The sequence below is a fragment of the Aethalodelphis obliquidens genome, unplaced genomic scaffold (genome assembly GCF_003676395.1).
Source record: "Aethalodelphis obliquidens isolate GAN/ISIS:26980383/991018 unplaced genomic scaffold, ASM367639v1 scaffold44, whole genome shotgun sequence".
NCBI lineage: Eukaryota > Metazoa > Chordata > Mammalia > Artiodactyla > Delphinidae > Aethalodelphis > Aethalodelphis obliquidens.
Window position 1 is genome coordinate 12,712,296 of NW_020837988.1, and position 19,534 is coordinate 12,731,829.

The 19,534-nt window shown below is 45.4% G+C and overlaps 2 protein-coding genes across 2 annotated transcripts in view; both read left to right on the forward strand.

The window, feature by feature from the left end:
• FN3K (fructosamine 3 kinase) overlaps positions 1 to 2,342 on the forward strand; it is an 11,498-nt gene extending 9,156 nt beyond the window's left edge. Inside the window, exons 5-6 of the mRNA XM_027081140.1 lie at positions 897 to 1,019; positions 1,903 to 2,342. Coding sequence (XP_026936941.1) covers positions 897 to 1,019; positions 1,903 to 2,241 — 462 coding nt within the window. The 3' untranslated portion in view covers positions 2,242 to 2,342. The remainder of the gene's footprint in view (positions 1 to 896; positions 1,020 to 1,902) is intronic.
• Positions 2,343 to 3,235: 893 nt separating this feature from the next.
• Positions 3,236 to 19,534, forward strand: part of TBCD (tubulin folding cofactor D) — a 176,604-nt gene continuing 160,305 nt past the window's right edge. The window contains exons 1-2 of the mRNA XM_027081141.1: positions 3,236 to 3,624; positions 4,906 to 4,956. Coding sequence (XP_026936942.1) covers positions 3,417 to 3,624; positions 4,906 to 4,956 — 259 coding nt within the window. The 5' untranslated portion in view covers positions 3,236 to 3,416. The remainder of the gene's footprint in view (positions 3,625 to 4,905; positions 4,957 to 19,534) is intronic.

Sequence of the window (19,534 nt, forward strand, 5' to 3'; positions counted from 1 at the left end):
GCATCGGCAGGCGGACTCTCAACCACTGCGCCACCAGGGAAGCCCCCACCTTTTATTCTTTATGCTCTCTTTCGAATTAACTTTTAATGTACTTATTGATATGGTTAGATTTGGAACTGTTGTCATTTCTTTTTTATTTGTCTTCTCTGTTCTTTGCTCCCCTTTTATTCTTTATCTCTCTTTCGAATTAACTAAGTATTATTATTATTATTTTTGCGGTATGCGGGCCTCTCCCATTGCGGAGCACAGGTTCTGGACGCGCAGGCTCAGCGGCCATGGCTCACGGGCCCAGCCGCTCCGCGGCGTGTGGGATCTTCCCAGACCGGGGCACGAACCCGTGCCCCCTGCATCAGCAGGCAGACTCTCAACCACTGCGCCACCAGGGAAGCCCTAACTAAGTATTTTTAAATAATTTACTTATTTATTTTTGGCTGCATTGGGTCCTCGTTGCTGTGCGCACAGGCCTTCTCCAGCTGTGGCGAGCAGGGCCTCTCTTCGTTGCGGCGCACAGGCCTCCCACTGCGACGGCTTCTCCTGTTGGGAAGCACGGGCTCCAGGTGTGTGGGCTTCAGTAGTTGTGACTCGCGGGCTCTAGAGCGCAGGCTCAGCAGCTATGGCGCATGGGTCCAGTTGCACCACGGCACGCAGGATCCTCCCGGACCAGGGCCCGAACCCGTGTCCCCTACATTCGGCAGGCAGATTCCTAACCACTGTGCCACCAGGGAAGTCCCTAAGTAAGTATTTTTAATGATTCCATCTTATCTCCCTTGTTGGACAGCGATAACATTTGCTGTGCTCTTTTAGTGGTTGCTTTAGGGTTTAGGCAGATGCCATGCATACCTCTGTCCTGTGACCACCAGCTGCAGCACCAGCCCCTCCTTTCCCTTGTTGCTCAGGTGAACGAGTGGCAGGATGACTGGCCAACCTTCTTCACCCGGCACCGGCTCCAAGCACAGCTGGACCTCATTGAGAAGGACTATGCTGACCGAGAGGCACGAGAACTCTGGTCACAGCTACAGGTGGGCACAGCAGTTATCCTCTGGGAGAGGGGCTGTTCTCTTATGAGCCTACCACATTTGTGTGGGACCCCCTGCTAGAACAGAGCCAGAGTGGGGACTGCTGAGCCTGGAGCAGAGCTGGTCAAGTCGTGGACCCAGAAGTGTCCTGACTATTGGCTTGATGGGGAAGCTGAGAAGGGGATGGGACCTGAGGGCATACTTGGTCCCTGAGTGCACCTCTCACGTGTGCTTGGTCACCAGGTACTTTACCTCAAACTTTGCTCATGTGAAATGTAGGTGTTTGGCTTGTGAATGGTGGCATTTACTATTACTTTCTTGTCCATTCTTATGCTGTTTTTTTCACCAAGGCAACGTCTTACCTCTTAGAGCAGGTGTGGGTAGCACTTTGAAACCAGAGTGACTGGTTTTAAAACGTAACTCTCAAAATGTTAAAAACAGAACTCGCATATCAGTCTATCAGCATGCATCAAAGAAATTTTATTTAACTCATTGCTGAAGTAATCAGGCTACAAAAGAGGTGCAGATATATATGTGCTGTGAAATAAAAGAATAGCGCAGAAAGTTTGCTAAGTTACATACAAAAAGACTCCACTCAGGTTGTACAGTTCATATTCTACATGACAATAAAATCATAACCTCTGAGGTTCTCTACTGTATGGAAATCATTAAATTGTAGCGCTTCTAGACCTAAATTAGTAGTAAATACTAAGACAAAATTACATTTCCCTGGAGTCAGAGGATCCTTATCCCTGGGCTTGGTACAAAGTGGTGGCTGGACCCTGAGCAAACACAAGGTCGTCTTTGCCTTATTTCCAAGTACTGGATGAGGAGACTGTGGCTCCCAGGCCTGTGATAACTCTGTGTACAATAATTATTTTCTTAGGTGAAGATCCCAGATTTGTTTTGTGGCCTAGAGATTGTCCCCGCCCTTCTTCATGGGGATCTCTGGTCAGGAAATGTGGCCGAGGACGACACCGGCCCCATTATTTACGACCCGGCCTCCTTCTACGGTCATTCTGAGTTTGAACTGGCGATTGCTTTGATGTTCGGGGGGTTTCCCAGGCCCTTCTTCACCGCCTACCACCGGAAGGTCCCCAAGGCTCCAGGGTTTGACAGGCGGCTGCTGCTCTATCAGCTCTTTAACTACCTGAACCACTGGAACCACTTCGGGAAGCAGTACAGGAGCCCATCCCTGGGCACCATGAGGAAGCTTCTCAAGTAGCAGCCCGCCTGTGTCGCCTGCCCAGCCGCTTGCCAAAGGACCAGGGCGGCAGTACCAGAGGCGGCTTCAGAGATGAATAAAGCCCACGGTGGTTTCAGGGATGGAACTGTGTGTGTCTTAGTTTCACCTGCGTCTCCGTCCTCCATGCAGCTGGGTTAATTTATGGGGGCCCAGACCACCTGAAATGTCTCCGACAGGCTCATTACCTATTCCAGTCTGGGGGGAACTTGGAGTTTGGATACTTTCATGACAGTTGTACAGAAATTCACACAGATCTGGGGTTTGCTTATGTGGAATTTGGTGTCATGGCCCCCTGTGGATTTGGGTCTCCTGTTTCTGGCTTAGGCAGAGTTGGGGACCATGAGATGGGTGCACCTCTTGAGCAGTATCTCTGGGGCTGAGCAGGGCTCCAAGTCCACCTTACTGAGGTGGACAGGTGGAAGAAAGACCCCCCCCCCATGTGCTTTAGCCACTGCCCAGCTTCTCTCCCGCGCTCCGTTTTGCAGCTGGTGTTTTTTACTCGAATAGAAGGGTGTGTGTGTGCGGGGGGGGCGGTAGCCTTGGGTAGGGGGTGTTCCCTGGCGGGTGCCTGGAGTGCTTAGGGTGTCGGGGTATCCAGGGGGTCGGCGTGTCGGGCTGCCACCGTGTAGGGGCGGGGCTGCCGGGCACCTCGGCCACCCGTGTGTGCGTCTCGGAAGACCTGAGCCGCGCCGTTATCACTCCTCCCGAATCACCAATTGTTTCGGGGCTTTACGAGTGCCCACTCATCCGTTGTCTGGAAAGTGCCTGTCTAGCGGGTTGGAGCCGCTCCCACTGCAGCCCCGCGCGCCTGCAGACGGCTTTGCAAAAAAACCCCGGGGACCTGAACTCAGCGCGCGTGCTCGGGGAAGGCTGCGCAACCGGCTTGTGGGATCTTGTCACCCCACCCAGCCCTCTGGCCCCGCCTCACTCGGGGTCGGCACCGCCTCCGCGCGCAGTATTTTGGCGGCCGGCGCGCTCTGTAGCGGGGCCGGCGCGCAAGGTCGGAGGTCGTGGGGCGGGGCCGGCGTTATTGCCGTCTTCTCTGTCTCAGCAATCTTGAGCGTTCGGTGCCTCGTGTCCCGTGTCCCACGCCCCGCGCCCCGCGCGCGTGTGGAGCCGGCTGCGAGTCTGCGGGCACCGTCCGGCCGCCGAGGATGGCCTTGAGCGAGGAGCCGGCCGTGGGCGCCGTGGAGGATCCGGTGGAGGACCGGGCGGAGGATGCGGCGGAGGACGCGGCGCTGGCCTGCTGCGCCTCTCTCGAGTCGTTCGCCGAGAGCGCGGAGACGAAGGAGCTGCTCGGCCACCTACCGGCGGTGCTTGGAGACCGCGCGGCCCGGGAGGGCGCCCTGGAGCGGTTCCGCGGTGTGTGCGGGCCGGAGGAGGGAAGGGGGCAGCGCAGGCTGTGCAGGTCTCCTTTCTTGCGGTTCCAGACACGGGCGCGGGCGTGAGAAGTGGAGAGGGCAGTGGGCCTCCTGGCCGACCTCCGTCAGGAGGGGGCGGGTGGACCTCCCTTGGGCGGCTCGTCTCCAAGTCGTCTCCAGCCTGCCCTGGGACCACAGCAAAGAGCATTTTCTCCGAGACAGCTGTGTGGACAGGGCAGTGGGAGCAGGAGAGGCGAGAACAGGTTGGAGCGGGCGGGGGCCGGGCTGGCTGTGCGGTTGTGGGGCCCCCACCCAGAGCCTTAGCTGTAGGCAGCGCCCATGGCTCTGCCAAGACTGTGCAGGACAGCGCAGGATGTCGGATAGGCGCACCGTAGGATGCTTAGTCATTAGTCTAGGTTCTCCAAGTTTAGACGGACCCTTGTAGTTGTCTATAACGGGCAACTTCCAAATGACTCCTTAGGATCCCGTGGTTAGATAACTACGTAGGGTTTTGTGATTCAGTAAAACCGTCCTCGAGGACCCTTTTAGGTAAAGAAATTTCTATATAATTTTGTCTTCATGGGTTTGTAATGACAACTCTGAACTTCAGGAGGTGTCAGTGTGGCTGGCTGAGTGGAAAGAGCACACACTTCGGCAACTCAACCCTGGGCTTGAATACCCCTCTGCCACTTGGGCTAGTTGCTTGATTGTGCTGATTCTCTGGCTGTCGGCTGCGGTTAGCACTGAAAATACCTCTGGCGTAGAACTGTCCTGAGGGTGAGGTGTATATCCAGGGACCAGTGAAAGCCCACTTTCCCATTCCTAGGGAGTGGTCAGGTGTGGAGGTGTGTGGTGCATAAGAACTGCCGTAACCCAAGTGGTCATGGGATCTGATAGGAGCAGTTCTAGCTGCTGGTAGGAGTGGAAACCAGGCTGCATGGGATTAAGGAGGCCGTGGTGTGAGGCCTGGGAGGGCACATGGCTTGGTGTGTGTGGCAGAGGAGAGTGAAGGGTGTGGAAGGTGTGTGTCTAATGAAGGGGAGAACTCAGCTTGGCTGTCAGCAGGCCGTGAAGGAAGGAAGAAGCGAGGACCTGAGAGGAAGGTGTGCTGAGCAAGCAGAGGGCAGAGGCCAGGGCACAGTGGCCCTGAGGAAGTGGGTGGGTGGGGGCTCACTTCAGCTGGCCTGTGCTCTTGGGAGCTGCCCTGCAAGTCAGCGTGGGAAAACTCGAGTGTTTCCCAGGCTCATGTGCATGTTAATTCTCACATTGTTTTTCTTTTTAGTAATAATGGACAAATATCAGGAGCAGCCTCACCTGTTGGACCCACACCTAGGTAAGAATAGAGGCTGAGGATTTTGATTTTTGATCGTTCAGTTACAGATGATCACAGAGGCCTTGGTGCATGGAGTGTGAGTGTGTGTGTGTGTGTGTGTGTGTGTGTGTGTGTGTGTGCGCGCGCGCGCACCTGCGCACAAGCAGAGGGTATCAGGATAAAGTGCCCAGGCCTTACTGGTTAATGGGGCCTACAGTAGTAACACCTGCTCCTGGCAGTGAACTTGAGAAGGAGGAAGGTAGCGATAGTAATTTCAGTTGAAGGGCAGCATGGTATGGGGGTTGGGATCACAAACCCCGGGGCTAGACCACCTAGATTTACATCCCAGCTCTGCCACTTAGCTGCTCTGTGCCTGAGTTGTCAGCCCGTGATATGGGGTCATCAGCGCTGCTTGCCCCCAGGGCTGTGGAGATCTTAGAGACATCACCAGGGAGACACCAAGGGTTAGCCTCAGTGTGAACACAGGTGCCTTTTAAAAAGTGGGCTGGTGCTGTGCGTGCTGGTTTTTCTTTTTTAACAGGTTTTGTAGAAGGTAAGTTTTCTGAACTCTCAGCTATCTCAGGCAGAATAAATACATTTCATGCGTGGTTGGCAGCTTGGCTGGGTGGGGATGGAAGGCATGGGTCCATCGTCTTCCCTTATCCAGTTATGCCATGTCCAAATCTGAGTTTCTTTTTCGGGAGGCTTTTCTAGAACCTCATATTTTAGGAGGGTATGACTCGCGCTAGGCTTTTTTTCTTATGCTGGGCATTAGCTGGACGATTTTAGGCTGAAGACTTGCATCCTTTGGTACAGGGAGCTTTACTTCTGGTGTGTTTTTGATCGTTTCTCTGTTCTGCCTTCTTCTGGTGTGCCTGTGAATTTCCAGGAGTGATCCTCTGGGTCCCTAAGCTTTTCCCTTATAGTTCTGCTTTTGGATCTTTGTTTTGCATGTAGAAGATGTTCTTGAATTTATTTCGACAGTTGTTTTTACTTTATAAGAGTGCTTGTCCTTGGTTTGGTATATTTCAAAGTTGTCTTACAGGTCCGGTTTTCCTCCCTGGGGAGCACACACCCAGCTGCTGGGCCCTGTGGCCCTGTGAGGAGGGTCCTGCTGTGGGCCTCCTAGCGCAGAATTACCTTTTGAGTCAGGCACCAAGCCTGGTTTCCAGCTCTAAGCCCTTCAGTCTACTCTCTTCAGGACACCTCTGTCCAGGATAGCTCTGTGCAGTGATGGAATGTTCTAGATCTGTGCTGTCTGGTAAGGTCACCACTAGCCACATGTGACTGTGGAGCACTTGAAGTATGGCTCGTATGACTGAGAAACTGAATTTTATTTTATTTTTTGTTTTTTTCTTTGAATCTTAAATTTTATTTGATTTAAGTTAAAAAAAACCCAAATATGGCTAGTGACTGTGGTATTCTCCATTCGCAAGAGTAAACCTTTAGGGCTTCCCTGGTGGCACAGTGCTTAAGAATCCGCCTGCCAGTGCAGGGGACACGGGTTTGAGCCCGGGTCTGGGAAGATCCCGCATGTTGCGGAGCAGCTAAGGCCGAGTGCCACAACTACTGAGCCTGCGCTCTAGAGCCCGCGAGCCACAACTACTGAAGCCCGTGCGCCTAGAGCCTGTGCTCCGCAACGAGAGAAGCCACCGCAATGAGAAGCCCACGCATCGCAACGAAGAGCATCCCCCGCTCGCTGCAACTAGAGAAAGCCCGTGCACGGCAAGGGAGACCCAACACAGCCAAAAATTAAATAAATAAATTTATTGAAAAAAAAAAGTAAACCTTTAGTCTTCTGCCTGTATGGGCACGGTACTGTGGCCTGGAGCCTTGGACCACTCCTCCTGTTTTCAGCCCCACCTTTGTCCTACCCTGGGCTGACCCCGGCACCTCAGGCCTCTGGCCTCCGGGCTGTGACCCACCGCTGGGCTCTGCTTCTGTACTTCCCCTGTGCAGCTCAGTTACAACTTGGAAGTCACTGCTGAAGTCTCTTAGCTACTGTTTCTTCTGTTTTCTTTTTCCTTGTGGATTTGTTTCTCTTTGTTGATTTACTGGGGTTTGGAGGTGGGGGGTTGCTGAGGGAAGCACTGGAATCACCTGCTTTCCTGGTCTCTGTTCTTCCGTGAGTGCTGTGCTGTCTTTCCGAGTCTCTCTGAGCTGAGTTCTGGCTGTTCTCTATTGTTCCCGAGGTTCTCCTCTTTCCCCTGGGGTCAGCTTTTCTTTGTAATTTGATCTTTTCATCTTGCTGGTTCTGTCCGTGTTTCAGACCAAATGGATGCAGACAAGGGCTTCTCTGCTTCTGTTTTGTAAGTTGGAGCATTTTCTTTTTCTTCTTTTTGGGGGGTGTTTTTTTTTTTTGAATTATTTATTTATTTTTTTATAGAGCAGGTTCTTGTTAGTTATCTATTTTTTTTTTTTCTTCGGTACGTGGGCCTCTCACTGTTGCGGACTCTTCCGTTGCGGAGCACAGGCTCCGGGTGCGCAGGCCCAGTGGCCATGGGTCATGGGCCCAGCTGCTCCGCGGCACATGGGATCTTCCCGGACCAGGGCACGAACCCGTGTCCCCTGTATCAGCAGGCAGACTCCCAACCACTGCGCCACCAGGGAAGCCCCTAGTTATCTATTTTATACATATTAGTGTATATATGTCAATCCCAATCTCCCAATTCATCCCCGCCGCCGGCCAGTTTCCCCCCTTGGAGTCCATACGTTTGTTCTTTACATCTGTGTCTCTATTTCTGCCCTGCAAACTGGTTCATCTGTACCATTTTTGTAGGTTCCACGTGTGTGCGTTAATATACGATATTTGTTTTTCTCTTTCTGACTTACTTCGCTCTGTATGACAGTCTCTAGATCCATCCACGTCTCTACAAATGACCCAATTTCGTTCCTTTTTATGGCTGAGTAATATTCCATTGTATATATGTACCACATCTTCTTTACCCATTCGTCTGTCGATGGGCATTTAGGTTGCTTCCATGACCTGGCTATTGTAAATAGTGCTGCAGTGAACATTGGGGTGCATGTGTCTTTTTGAATTATGGTTTTCTCTGGCTATATGCCCAGTAGTGGGATTTCTGGGTCATATGGTACTTCTATTTTTAGTTTTTTAAGGACCCTCCATACTGTTCTCCATAGTGGCTGTATCAATTTACATTCCCACCAACAGTGCAAGAGGGCTCCCTTTTCTCCACACCCTCTCCAGCATTTGTTGTTTGTAGATTTTCTGATGATGCCCATTCTAACTGGTGTGAGGTGATACCTCACTGTAGTTTTGATTTGCATTTCTCTAATAATTAGTGATGTTGAGCAGCTTTTCATGTGCTTCTTGGCCCTCTGTATGTCTTCTTTGGAGAAATGTCTATTTAGGTCTTCTGCCTATTTTTTGATTGGGTTGATTTTTTAATATTAAGCTGCATGAGCTGTTTATATATTTTGGGGAGTAATCCTTTGTCCGTTGATTCATTTGCAAATATTTTCTCCCATTCTGAGGATTGTCTTTTCATCTTGTTTGTAGTCTTCTTTGCTTTGCAAAAGCTTTTAAGTTTCATTAAGTTCCATTTGTTTATTTTTGTTTTTATTTCCATTACTCTAGGAGGTGGGTCAAAAAGGATCTTGCTGTGATTTATGTCAAAGAGTGTTCTTCCTATGTTTTCCTCTAAGAGTTTTATAGTGTCCGGTCTTACATTTAGCTCTCTAATCCATTTTTTGTTTATTTTTGTGTATGGTGTTAGGGAGTGTTCTCATTTCACTCTTTTACATGTAGCTGTCCAGTTTTCCCAGCACCACTTATTGAAGAGACTGTCTTTTCTCCATTGTATATCCTTGCCTCCTTTGTCATAGATTAGTTGACCATAGGTGCATGGGTTTATCTCTGGGCTTTCTATCTTGTTCCATTGATCTATATTTCTGTTTTTGTGCCAGTACCATATTGTCTTGATTGCTGTAACTTTGTAGTATAGTCTGAAGTCAGGGAGTCTGATTCCTCCAGCTCCATTTTTTTCCCTCAAGACTGCCTTGGCTATTTGGGGTCTTTTGTGTCTCCATACCAATTTTAAGATTTTTTCTTCTGGTTCTGTAAAAAATGCCACTGGTAATTTGATAGGGATTGCATTGCATCTGTAGATTGCTTTGGGTAGTATAGACATTTTCACAATATTGACTCTTCTAATCCAGGAACATGGTATATCTCTCCATCTGTTTGTGTCATCTTTGATTTCTTTCATTGGTGTCTTATAGTTTTCTGAGTACAGGTCTTTTACCTCCTTAGGTAGGTTTATTCCTAGGTATTTTATTTTTTTTGTTGCAGTGGTGAATGGGATTGTTTCCTTAATTTCTCTTTCTGATTTTTTGTTGTTAGTGTATAGGAATGCAAGAGATTTCTGTGCATTAATTTTGTATCCTGCAACTTTATCAAATTCATTGATTAGCTCTAATAGTTTTCTGGTGGCATCTTTAGGATTCACTATGTACAGTATCATGTCATCTGCAAACAGTGACAGTTTTACTTCTTCTTTTCCAATTTGTATTCCTTTTATTTATTTTTCTCTCTGATTGCCGTGGCTAGGACTTCCAAAACTATGTTGAATAATAGTGGCAAGAGTGGACATCCTTGTCTTGTTCCTGATCATAGAGGAAATGCTTTCAGTTTTTCACCATTGAGAATGATGTTTGCTGTGGGTTTGTCATATATGGCCTTTATTTTGTTGAGTTAGGTTTCCTCTGTGCCTACTTTCTGGAGAGTTTTTATCATAAATGGGTGTTGAATTTTGTCAGAAGCTTTTTCTGCATCTATTGAGATGATCATATGGTTTTTATTCTTCAGTTTGTTAATATCATGTATCACATCGATTGATTTGCGTATATTGAAGAATCTTTGCATCCCTGGGGTAAATCCCACTTGATCGTGATGTATGACTCTTTTAATGTGTTGTTGGATTCTGTTTGCTGGTATTTTGTTGAGGATTTTTGCATCTATATTCATCAGTGATAATTGGCCTGTAATTTTCTTTTCTTGTAGTGTCTTTGTCTGGTTTTGGTATCAGGGTGATGGTGGCCTCATAGAATGAGTTTGGGAGTGTTCCTTCCCCTGCAATTTTTTGGAAGAGTTTGAGAAGGATGGGTGTTAGCTCTTCTCTAAATGTTTGATAGAATTCACCTGTGAAGCCATCTGGTCCTGGACTTTTGTTTGTTGGAAGATTTTTGATCACAGTTTCAATTTCATTACTTGTGATTGGTCTGTTTATATTTTCTATTTCTTCCTGATTCAGTCTGGAAGGTTATACCTTTCCAAGGATTTGTCCATTTCTTCCAGGTTGTCCATTTTATTGGCATAGAGTTGCTTGTAGTTCTCTCTTAGGATGCTTTGTATTTCTGTGGTGTCCGTTGTAACTTCTCCTTTTTCATTTCTAATTTTATTGATTTGGGTCCTCTTCCTTTTTTTCTTGATGAGTCTGGCTAAGGCTTTATCAATTTTATTTATCTTAAAGGACCAGCTTTTAGTTTTATTGATCTTTGCTATTGTTTTCTTTGTTTCTATTTCATTTATTTCTGCTCTGATTGTTATGATTTCTTTCCTTCTACTAACTTTGGGTTTTGTTTGTTCTTCTTTCTCTTGTTCCTTTAGGTATAAGGTTAGATTGTTTATTTGAGGTTTTTCTTGTTTCTTGAGGTAGGCTTGTGTTGCTATAAACTGCCCTCTTAGAACTGCTTTTGCTGCATCCCATAGGTTTTGGATTGTCGTGTTTTCATTGTAATTTGTCTCTAGGTATTTTTTGATTTCCTTTTTGATTTCTTCAGTGATCTCTTGGTTATTTAGTAACATATTGTTTAGCCTCCATGTGTTTGTGTTTTTTACGGTTTTTTTCCCCTGTAATTGATTTCTAATCTCATAGCATCGTGGTCAGAAAATATGCTTGATATAATTTCAATTTTCTTAAATTTACTGAGGCTTGATTTGTGACCCAAGATGTGATCTATCCTGGAGAATGTTCCATGTGCCCTTGAGAAGAAAGTGCAATTTGCTGTTTTTGGATGGAATGTCCTTTAAATATCAATTAAATCTATCTGATCTATTGTGTCATTTAAAGCTTGTGTTTCCTTATTAATTTTCTGTCTGGATGATCTGTCCTTTGGTGTAAGTGAGGTGTTAAGGTACCCCACTATTATTGTGTCACTGACGATTTCCTGTTTTATAGCTGTTAGCAGTTGTAACAGCTGTATGGAGAATCCTTCATTTACCTAAGTATTTGTTCGGAGTTTGGTCCCTGGTGAGTGATTCTGGGGCTACAGCGATCGCAGACCCCTCCCTGCTTTGGGCCCCACTGCACCTGCTGACTCTGCGCTCTCCTTGGCTGTGCAGGTGGGCATTTATGACATGGCCTTCTCTGCCTGCTTGATTTGGAGCTGCCTTTCTCCCAGAAGTCCTTTTTTTTTTTTTTTTTTTTTTGATGTGGACCATTTTTAAAGTGTTTATTGAATTTGTTACAATATTGCTTCTGTTTTATGTTTTGGTTTTTTTGGCCATGAGGCATATGGGATCTTAGCTCCCTGACCAGGGATCAAACCCACATCCCCTGCAATGGAAGGCGAAGTCTTAAACACTGGACCACCAGGGAAGTCCCTCTCCCAGAATTCTTTACAACCGCTTTCTCCCTATTCTTGCAGCTGGTCAGGACTTTCCATTTTGTGCAGCTGTACTTTTATTTTACTGGGTCTTAGGAGCAGTGAGAGGCAGGTGTGTGTAGACTCCTGTTTTGTCCAGTTTTGTACTCTTGCAAGTAGCCCAGCAAACATCCTTAACACACCTCTTTGCGCAATTTCCAGATACTTTGTTAGAGTAATTTTCAGGAAGTGGGAGTGGTGGGCTTTTGATACTTCAAATTCACCTCATGTTTCCATCCACAGTATATCAAAGTGTCCTTTTCTTTACATTGTTGCCAAGACTGGATTTAAATATTTGAAATCTTTACCAACATAAAGTTATCTATTAAAGGATGAAAAGGGATCATGTGCTTTTATTTTGCATTTTGTTGTTTCCTAGTGAGGGTGAATTTTTTTTTTAACATTTTTTGTTACATTTGTACAGTATTTTCTCCCTTTGTGAATTGTCCATTCTTATCCATTCACTCAATGTTTTTACCTTGTTCTAAACAATTTTTAAATGAATCAGTTAATTTAATCATCATAGTAACCTCGTAATACTTGTGGAAGGTCATCATTATTATTATTAATTTATTTTTTTGCACATTCAGTTTATTTAAAAATTTTTTAAAAATTATTATTTTTTAAATTTTCAGCTGTGTTGGGTCTTTGTTGCTGGGTGCAGGCTTTTCTTTGGTTGCGGTGAGCGGGGGCTTCTCTTCATTGTGGTGCGCAAGCTACTCATTGTGATGGCTTCCCCTGTTGTGGAGCATGGGCTCTAGGCACACAGGCTTCAGTATTTGTGGCATGCAGGCTCAGTAGTTGTGGCTCGCGGGCTCAGTAAACTGTGGCTTGCAGGCTCTAGAACACAGGCTCAGTAGTTGTGGCCCACAGACTTAGTTGCTCCACAGCATGTAGGGTCTTTCCAAAGCAGGGCTTGAACCTGTGTCCCCGGCACTGGCAGGCGAATTCTTAACCGCTGCGCCACCAGGGAAGTTCTGGAAGGTCATTATTATTAACCACAGTTTACAGAGAAGAAAATGCAGTAGAGTTCTGAGAGGTTAACTTACCCAAGGACATACAGCTAGTTAGTGTTCCAGCAAAGATTTAAATGCAGACAGTCCACTCAGACCCTCAGACTGAAGATGATGAGAAATCTACAAGTTCTCAAGGCTGTTTTAAACAAATGCTTTAAAAATTCTCTAAATTCTGGATTCTAGGATTCTTTGATCAGCCCTGTCTTCTTTCTTCCTGGGAAAGCTTGCAAGCCTCGTGAGTGGTAACTGAAGTTTGGTGGGTACTAGGTGAGGGCCAGGTACAGGGAAAATGCATCTGATGTCTGAGACGTGAGCTTGCCTGAGGCTGGCAGTGCTGCAGGGGAAGGGCAGGGCAGTGGGCTCCCCAGGCCACCTTTTATGGTCGATCTTGGGTTCATGGCAGTTCCCATTGGGAATGCCCATTGCTCAGGAGGTGAAAGGTGGTGTGACCCTCGTCTCTCTAAGTCACAGCCTTGGACCTGTGGCACTGCCTTTATTCTTGCCCGAAACCTGTCTTCATAGTGGATCACAAAATAGTAACACTTACTGTGAGTTGTTCAGAGTGATCTGAATGAGTTTTGAGAGTTTAATGTAAAGTGAACTGGAAAAGGTTCCTTTTAGAAAAAGGAAACAATAGTCGTGGATGCTGGTCCTGGACCTACTTCATGATGTTTGCTTTTTCCTTTTAATGTTACATAGTATATTTTGTGTACTCAATTTTAAAATATATGTATATTGTCAACTATCAGTCTCTTCTTTTGTGTTTGGCCTTTGGTAGTTTGCTTTAGAAGTTTATTTTTCGTATTCCTATTGTGAGCCTCATTTGTTGAGCGGTCCAGCAGGCTACCCCCAACCCTAATGTGAAATGCCATTGTAAATGTGTGTTAAATACTCACATATATTGGCTTTTGTTTCTAGCCTTTCCGTTCTGTTCCCTTAATCTAGCTCTATGCTCTTTTATCCTTGTTTTGGTATGCATTAATTGCATTGTAATTTGTTTTGTCAGAAATCGACCTTCTTACTTTTCTCACTGTTGTCTTGCCCTTTCATTAATGCAGATGCACTTCAGAATTATTTTATCACGCCCGGAAAATTCTTTTGAAATTCTATTAAATCCACAAATTCATGTAGGGAGATTCGACATCTTTACAAGATTGAATTTTCCTCTCTAAGAACATAGTATTGTGTCTCTAAATTATTCACATCTTTTGTGTCTCTCAGTAAAGTGTGGTAGTTTTCTTTAGGTGATTCCTGGGAACATTTTTTTAGGTTTATTTCTAAGTATGTTTTTTATCTTTTATTGCGCTTGTGAAACTGTCTGTTATGTTTTCTAACTGATTTTTGCTGGTGTACAGCGAAAGTATACTTTGTATACTTATTTTGTAAATGGCAACACTGCCATGGAATATATGTATACACACGTATTTTAAAAAATAACAGCTTTGGGCTTCCCTGGTGGCTCAGTGGTTGAGAGTCCGCCTGCCGACTCAGGGGACACGGGTTCGTGTCCCGGTCCGGGAAGATCCCACATGCCACGGAGCGGCTGGGCCTGTGAGCCATGGCCGCTGAGCCTGCGCGTCTGGAGCCTGTGCTCCGCAATGGGAGAGGCCGCAACAGTGAGAGGCCCACGTACTGCAAAAAAAAAAAAAAAAAAATATAACAGCTTTATTGTGATATAATTTATATACCATAGGGAATTCCCTGGTGGTCCAGTGGTTAGGACTTGATGCTTTCACTTCAGTGGGCCTGGGTTCAATTCCTGGTCAGGGAACTAAAATCCTGTAAGCTGCACGGCACAGCAAAAAAAAAAAAAAATTATTTTTACATACCATAGAGTTTACCCTTTTAAATGTATACGTGTTTTTTAGTATATCACAGAGTTGTGCATCCATCACCACTAATTCCTGACCATTTTCATCACTCCAAAAAGAAACTTACACTCATCATCAGCGGTCACTTTCTATTCCCTCTCCGTCCAGTCCCTGGTAACCACGATCTGTCTCTGTGGATTTGTGTATTCTGTGCATTTCGTATAGTGGAATCAGGCAATATACGGTCTTTTGTGACTAGTGTCTTTAACTCAGCATAATGTTTTCAAGGTTTAGTGTGTAATGGAATACTTCACTACTTTTTCAGTTTCTTTTGAGTTTTCTAAAAAGGTAAATAATTATATGGTTTTTAAATAATGTTAACTTGATCTCTTTATTCATGGTATATACCTTTTTATTCTTCCTTTAAAATTTTTTTAATAGTTAACTTTATTGAGATATAATTTACGTACAATAAAACACACCCTTTTTTTTATTGTTTGTTTTTGATTTTGTTTTTTTTGCGGTACACGGTCCTCTCTCTCACTGTTGCGGCCTCTCCTGTTGTGGAGCCTCCGGACGCGCAGGCTGAGCGGCCATGGCTCACGGGCCCAGCCGCTCCGCAGCATGTGGGATCCTCCCAGACCGGGGCACGAACCCGCGTCCCCTGCATCGGTAGGCAGACTCTCAACCACTGCACCACCAGGGAAGCCCCCAAAACACACCCATTTTAAGTATACAGTTTGAGCTTTGCAGATGTATGCACCTTCCCTACTATTAAGGTGTAAAACATTTCCAGCACCCCAAGAAGTCAGTTTATGTCCCTTTGCAGTCAAGACCCCCACCCTGGCCCTGGGCAACCAGTGTTCTACATACTCTCTGGTTTCTTCTGTTGAAATAGTATTTCTGAGACTCATCCGTGTTGTTGCATGTGTACCAGCAGTTTGTTCCTTTTCTGTTGAACCGTACTTTATTCTTTCACTTGTTGATGGGCTTTTGGGTTGTTTCCAGCTTTGGGCTGTTACTAGTGCTGCTATGAATATTCACAGACAATTCTTTGGGTGGATGTATGTTTTCATTTCTATGTAAGAGTGGAATTGCTGGGTGTATAGTAAAGGTGGGTTTTATGATAAACTGCCAACATGCCATGTTTTCGTAAAGGTTGTATGTACCATTTTACATCTATGAGAATTCCTGTTGCTCTACATCCTCAACAGCACTTAGTATTGTCAGTCTTCCTGATTTTAGTCATTTTAGTGGGTGTGTAGTGGTATCTCATTGTAGTTTTACTCTGCATTTCCTAGGTGCAAATTGCAACCTTTTACAGTTATTAAGACTTGTAGCCCAGCATATGGTTCTGTTTTGTTCAGAATTCCATGTGTACTTGAGACGAATGTCTTTCTGCTTTTGGTTGGAGTACTCTATAAATGTCATTTTTTTTTTTTTGGGGTACGCAGGACTCTCACTGTTGTGGCCTCTCCCATTGCGGAGCACAGGCTCCGGATGCGCAGGCTCAGCGGCCATGGCTCACGGGCCCAGCTGTTCTGCAGCAAAGGGGATCCTCCCGGACCGGGGCACAAACCCACGTCCACTGCATCGGCAGGCGGACTCTCAACCACTGCGCCACCAGGGAAGCCCTATAAATGTCATTTAAATAAGGTGGTCAGTAGTGTTATTTGGGTCTTTTATGTCCTTACTGATTTTGTTTTCAGTTGTTCTATCAATTCTTGGGAGAGGAGTATTGAAATCTTCAGCTCTATAGATTTGTCTCTTCCTCCTTTCAGTTCTCTCAGTTTTTGCTTTATCTTGAAGTTCTTTAATTTCATGTATGCTCTTGTAGGATGGTTAAGTCTTCATGATGAATTGATCCTTATATCGTTATAAAATGTCTTCTTTGGGAATTCCCTTGCTGTCCAGTGGTTAGGATTCTGCGCTTCCACTGCAGGGCGCCCGGGTTCAATCTCTGGTCAGGGAACTAATATCCCGAAAACTGAGTGGCACGGCCCACCCCAGAAAAGTTCTCTTTATCTCTGTAATAGTCCTTGTTCTGAAGTCTGTTTTGTCTGATACTGATGTGGCCTCTCCAGCTTCCTTATAGTTAGTGATTGCTTGGTGTATCTTTCTTCTCCCTTTTACTTTTTTTGTTTTTTAATAAATTTATTTATTTTTGGCTGCGTGGGGTCTTCGTTGCTATGTGCGGGCTTTCTCTAGTTGTGGCGAGCGGGGTCTGCTCTTCGTTGCGGTGCGTGGGCTTCTTATTGCAGTGGCTTCTCTTGTTGTGGAGCTTGGGCTCTAGGCGTGGAGGCTTCAGTAGCTGTGACACGTGGGCTCAGTAACTGTGGCTCGTGGGCTCTAGAGCACAGGCTCTGTAGTTGTGGCGCACGGGCTTAGTTGCTCCGCGGCATGTGGATCTTCCTGGACCAGGGCTTGAACCTGTGTCCCCTGCATTGGCAGATGGATTCTTAACCACTGCGCCACCAGGGAAGTCCATCCCTTTTACATTTAACTAGCTACATTTTTATTTTTAAAGTGCATTTCATGTAGGGAGAATGTAGTCGGGTCTTCCTATTTTTAAAATTCAATTTGGTAATCCTTGCCTTTTAATTGTAGTGTTTAGGTAATTTAATGTAGCTCTCAATTCTTGCTCTTTGCTTAGTATTTGTCCCATCTATGTTTTGTTTCTTCTTTACTCTTTTGCCTACCTTCTTTTGTATTAATTTAGCATTTTTTGGTATTTGATTTTGTTTCCACTGTCATCTCATTAGCTGTTCCTTTGTTTTATATTTTTAGTGATCGCTCTAGGATTTACAATACGTGTCCTCAATATGTATCACAGTCTACCTTCACATGATGTTACCCTGTTTCATGTATAATGTGAGAGCCTCATAGCAGGACTCCCATCTCCCGTCAATTTGTCATACATCTTGCCTCTGTGTATGTTGTAACCTTACAGTGTATTGTTTTTACTTTAAACACAGTTATTTTCCAAGGAAATTTAAAAATGAGAAAAAAGTCTTTAACATTTATCCATGTTTTACTATTTCCATTTTATTCTTTGCTTTCTGTAGATTGTAGTTTTCTGTCTGGTAGTTATTTTCTGCTTGAAGAATTTAACATTTCTTCTAGAGTAAATCTACTGGTGTTGAATTCTTTCAGCTTTTGTTTGACAGTTTGCTTCACTTGCATTTTTTTAAAAAAATTATTTATGCTGCGCCACTTCTTAGTTGTGGCATATGGGATCTTTTTTTTTTAGTTGTGGCACGTGGACTTCTTAGTTGTGGCATGCTGGGTCTTTAGTTGAGGCATGCAAACTCTTAGTTGCAGCATGTAGGATCTCGTTCCCTGACCAGGGATCAAACCTGGATCCCCTGCAATGGGAGCACGGAGTCTTACCCACTGGACCACCAAGGAAGTCCCTTCACTTGCATTTTTTTTATTTTTTCACTTGCATTTTCGAAAGATATATTGCTGGTTATAGAATTCTGGGTTGACAGTTTTTTCTTTCTGCATTTTAAAAGATATGGCTTGGTTGGTTCTGATTGGTTCTTTTTTTTTCAATATTTATTTATTTGGCTGTGTCAGGTGTTAGTTGTGGCACGTGAGACCTTCGTTGCGGCATGTGGGATCTTTTGTTGCCGCACATGGGCTTCTCTCTAGTTGTGGCGCATGGGCTCAGTAGTTGTGGTGCGTGGGATCTCTAGTTGTGGCACGCAGGCTTAGCTGCCCTGCGGAGCTCTAGTGGAATCTTAGTTCCCCATCCAGGGATCGAACCTGCATCCCCTGCATTGGAAGGTAGATTCTTAACCACTGGACCACCAGGGAAGTCCCGGGAAGTCTGTCTTTACTCATCTCTATTCCTCTGTGTAGTGTGTACTTTTTTCTCTGGCTGCTTTTAGAATTTTCTTTTTACTGCTGGTTTTCAGCAGTTTGATTATGACATGCCATGGTGTGTTTTTTTTCCTTTTTGTCCTGCTTTGAGTTTGCTGAAACTTTTGGATTGATAGGTTTATAGTTTTTATCAGATTTGAAAATTTTTTGCCTCTTATTTCTTGAGGTATTTCTTTTGCCCTTGCCTCCATCCTCTCCCGCTTGGACTCCAGTCACACATCTGCGGATACACTTGATACTGTGGCAGTGTTGCTGAGGCTGTTTAGTTGTTTACTTCCTTTTTCCCCTTAGGGTAGAAGTTTTTATTACTGTGTCTTCAAGTTCTCTGATCTTTTCTTCTGCAGTGTCTCATCTGCTATTAATCCCATTTAATTTTTCATTTCGGATCTTATTTTCCAGCTCTTGAAGTTGTTTGTTTTTTACATATCTTCTGTTTTTTAAATATCTATCTTAGTTGCATGCTGCAACTAAGAAGTCCACGTGCTGTATATTGTTCATGTTTTCTTTTACATCCTTGAGGATATTTTGTAGTATTTAAAGTTTATATCTAGTAATTATATCATCTTTGTCATTTCTGGTCATTTCTTTTTTTAAAAATAAATTTATTTATTTATTTATTTATTTTTTGTGGTACACGGGCCTCTCATTGTTGTGACCTTTCCCGTTGCGGAGCACAGGCTCCGGACACGCAGACTCAGCAGCCATGGCTTCCGGCCCAGCCGCTCCGCGGCATGTGGGATCTTCCTGGACCAGGGCACGAACCTGCATCCTCTGCATCGGCAGGTGGACTCTCAACCACTGCGCCACCAGGGAAGCCCAGATTTATTTTTTTTTACTTATTTTTCTGGCTGCGTTGGGTCTTCTTTGCTGCACGCGGGCTTTCTTTAGTTGCGGCGAGCGGGGGCTACTCTTCGTTGTGGTGTGCAGACTTCTCATTGTGGTGGCTTCTCTTGTTGTGGAGCACGGGCTCTAGGCACGTGGGCTTCAGTAGTTGTGGCATGCGGGCTCAGTAGTTGTGGCTCATGGGCTCTAGAGCACAGGCTCAGTAGTTGTGGCGCACAGGCTTTGTTTCCATGGCATGTGGGATCTTCCTGGGCCAGGGATTGAACCCATGTCCCCTGCATCGGCAGATGGATTCTCAACCACTGCGCCACCAGGGAAGTCCCTCGTCATTTCTGTTGACTGATTTCCCTTCTGTTAGGGGTCACAGCAGTTTTAGTT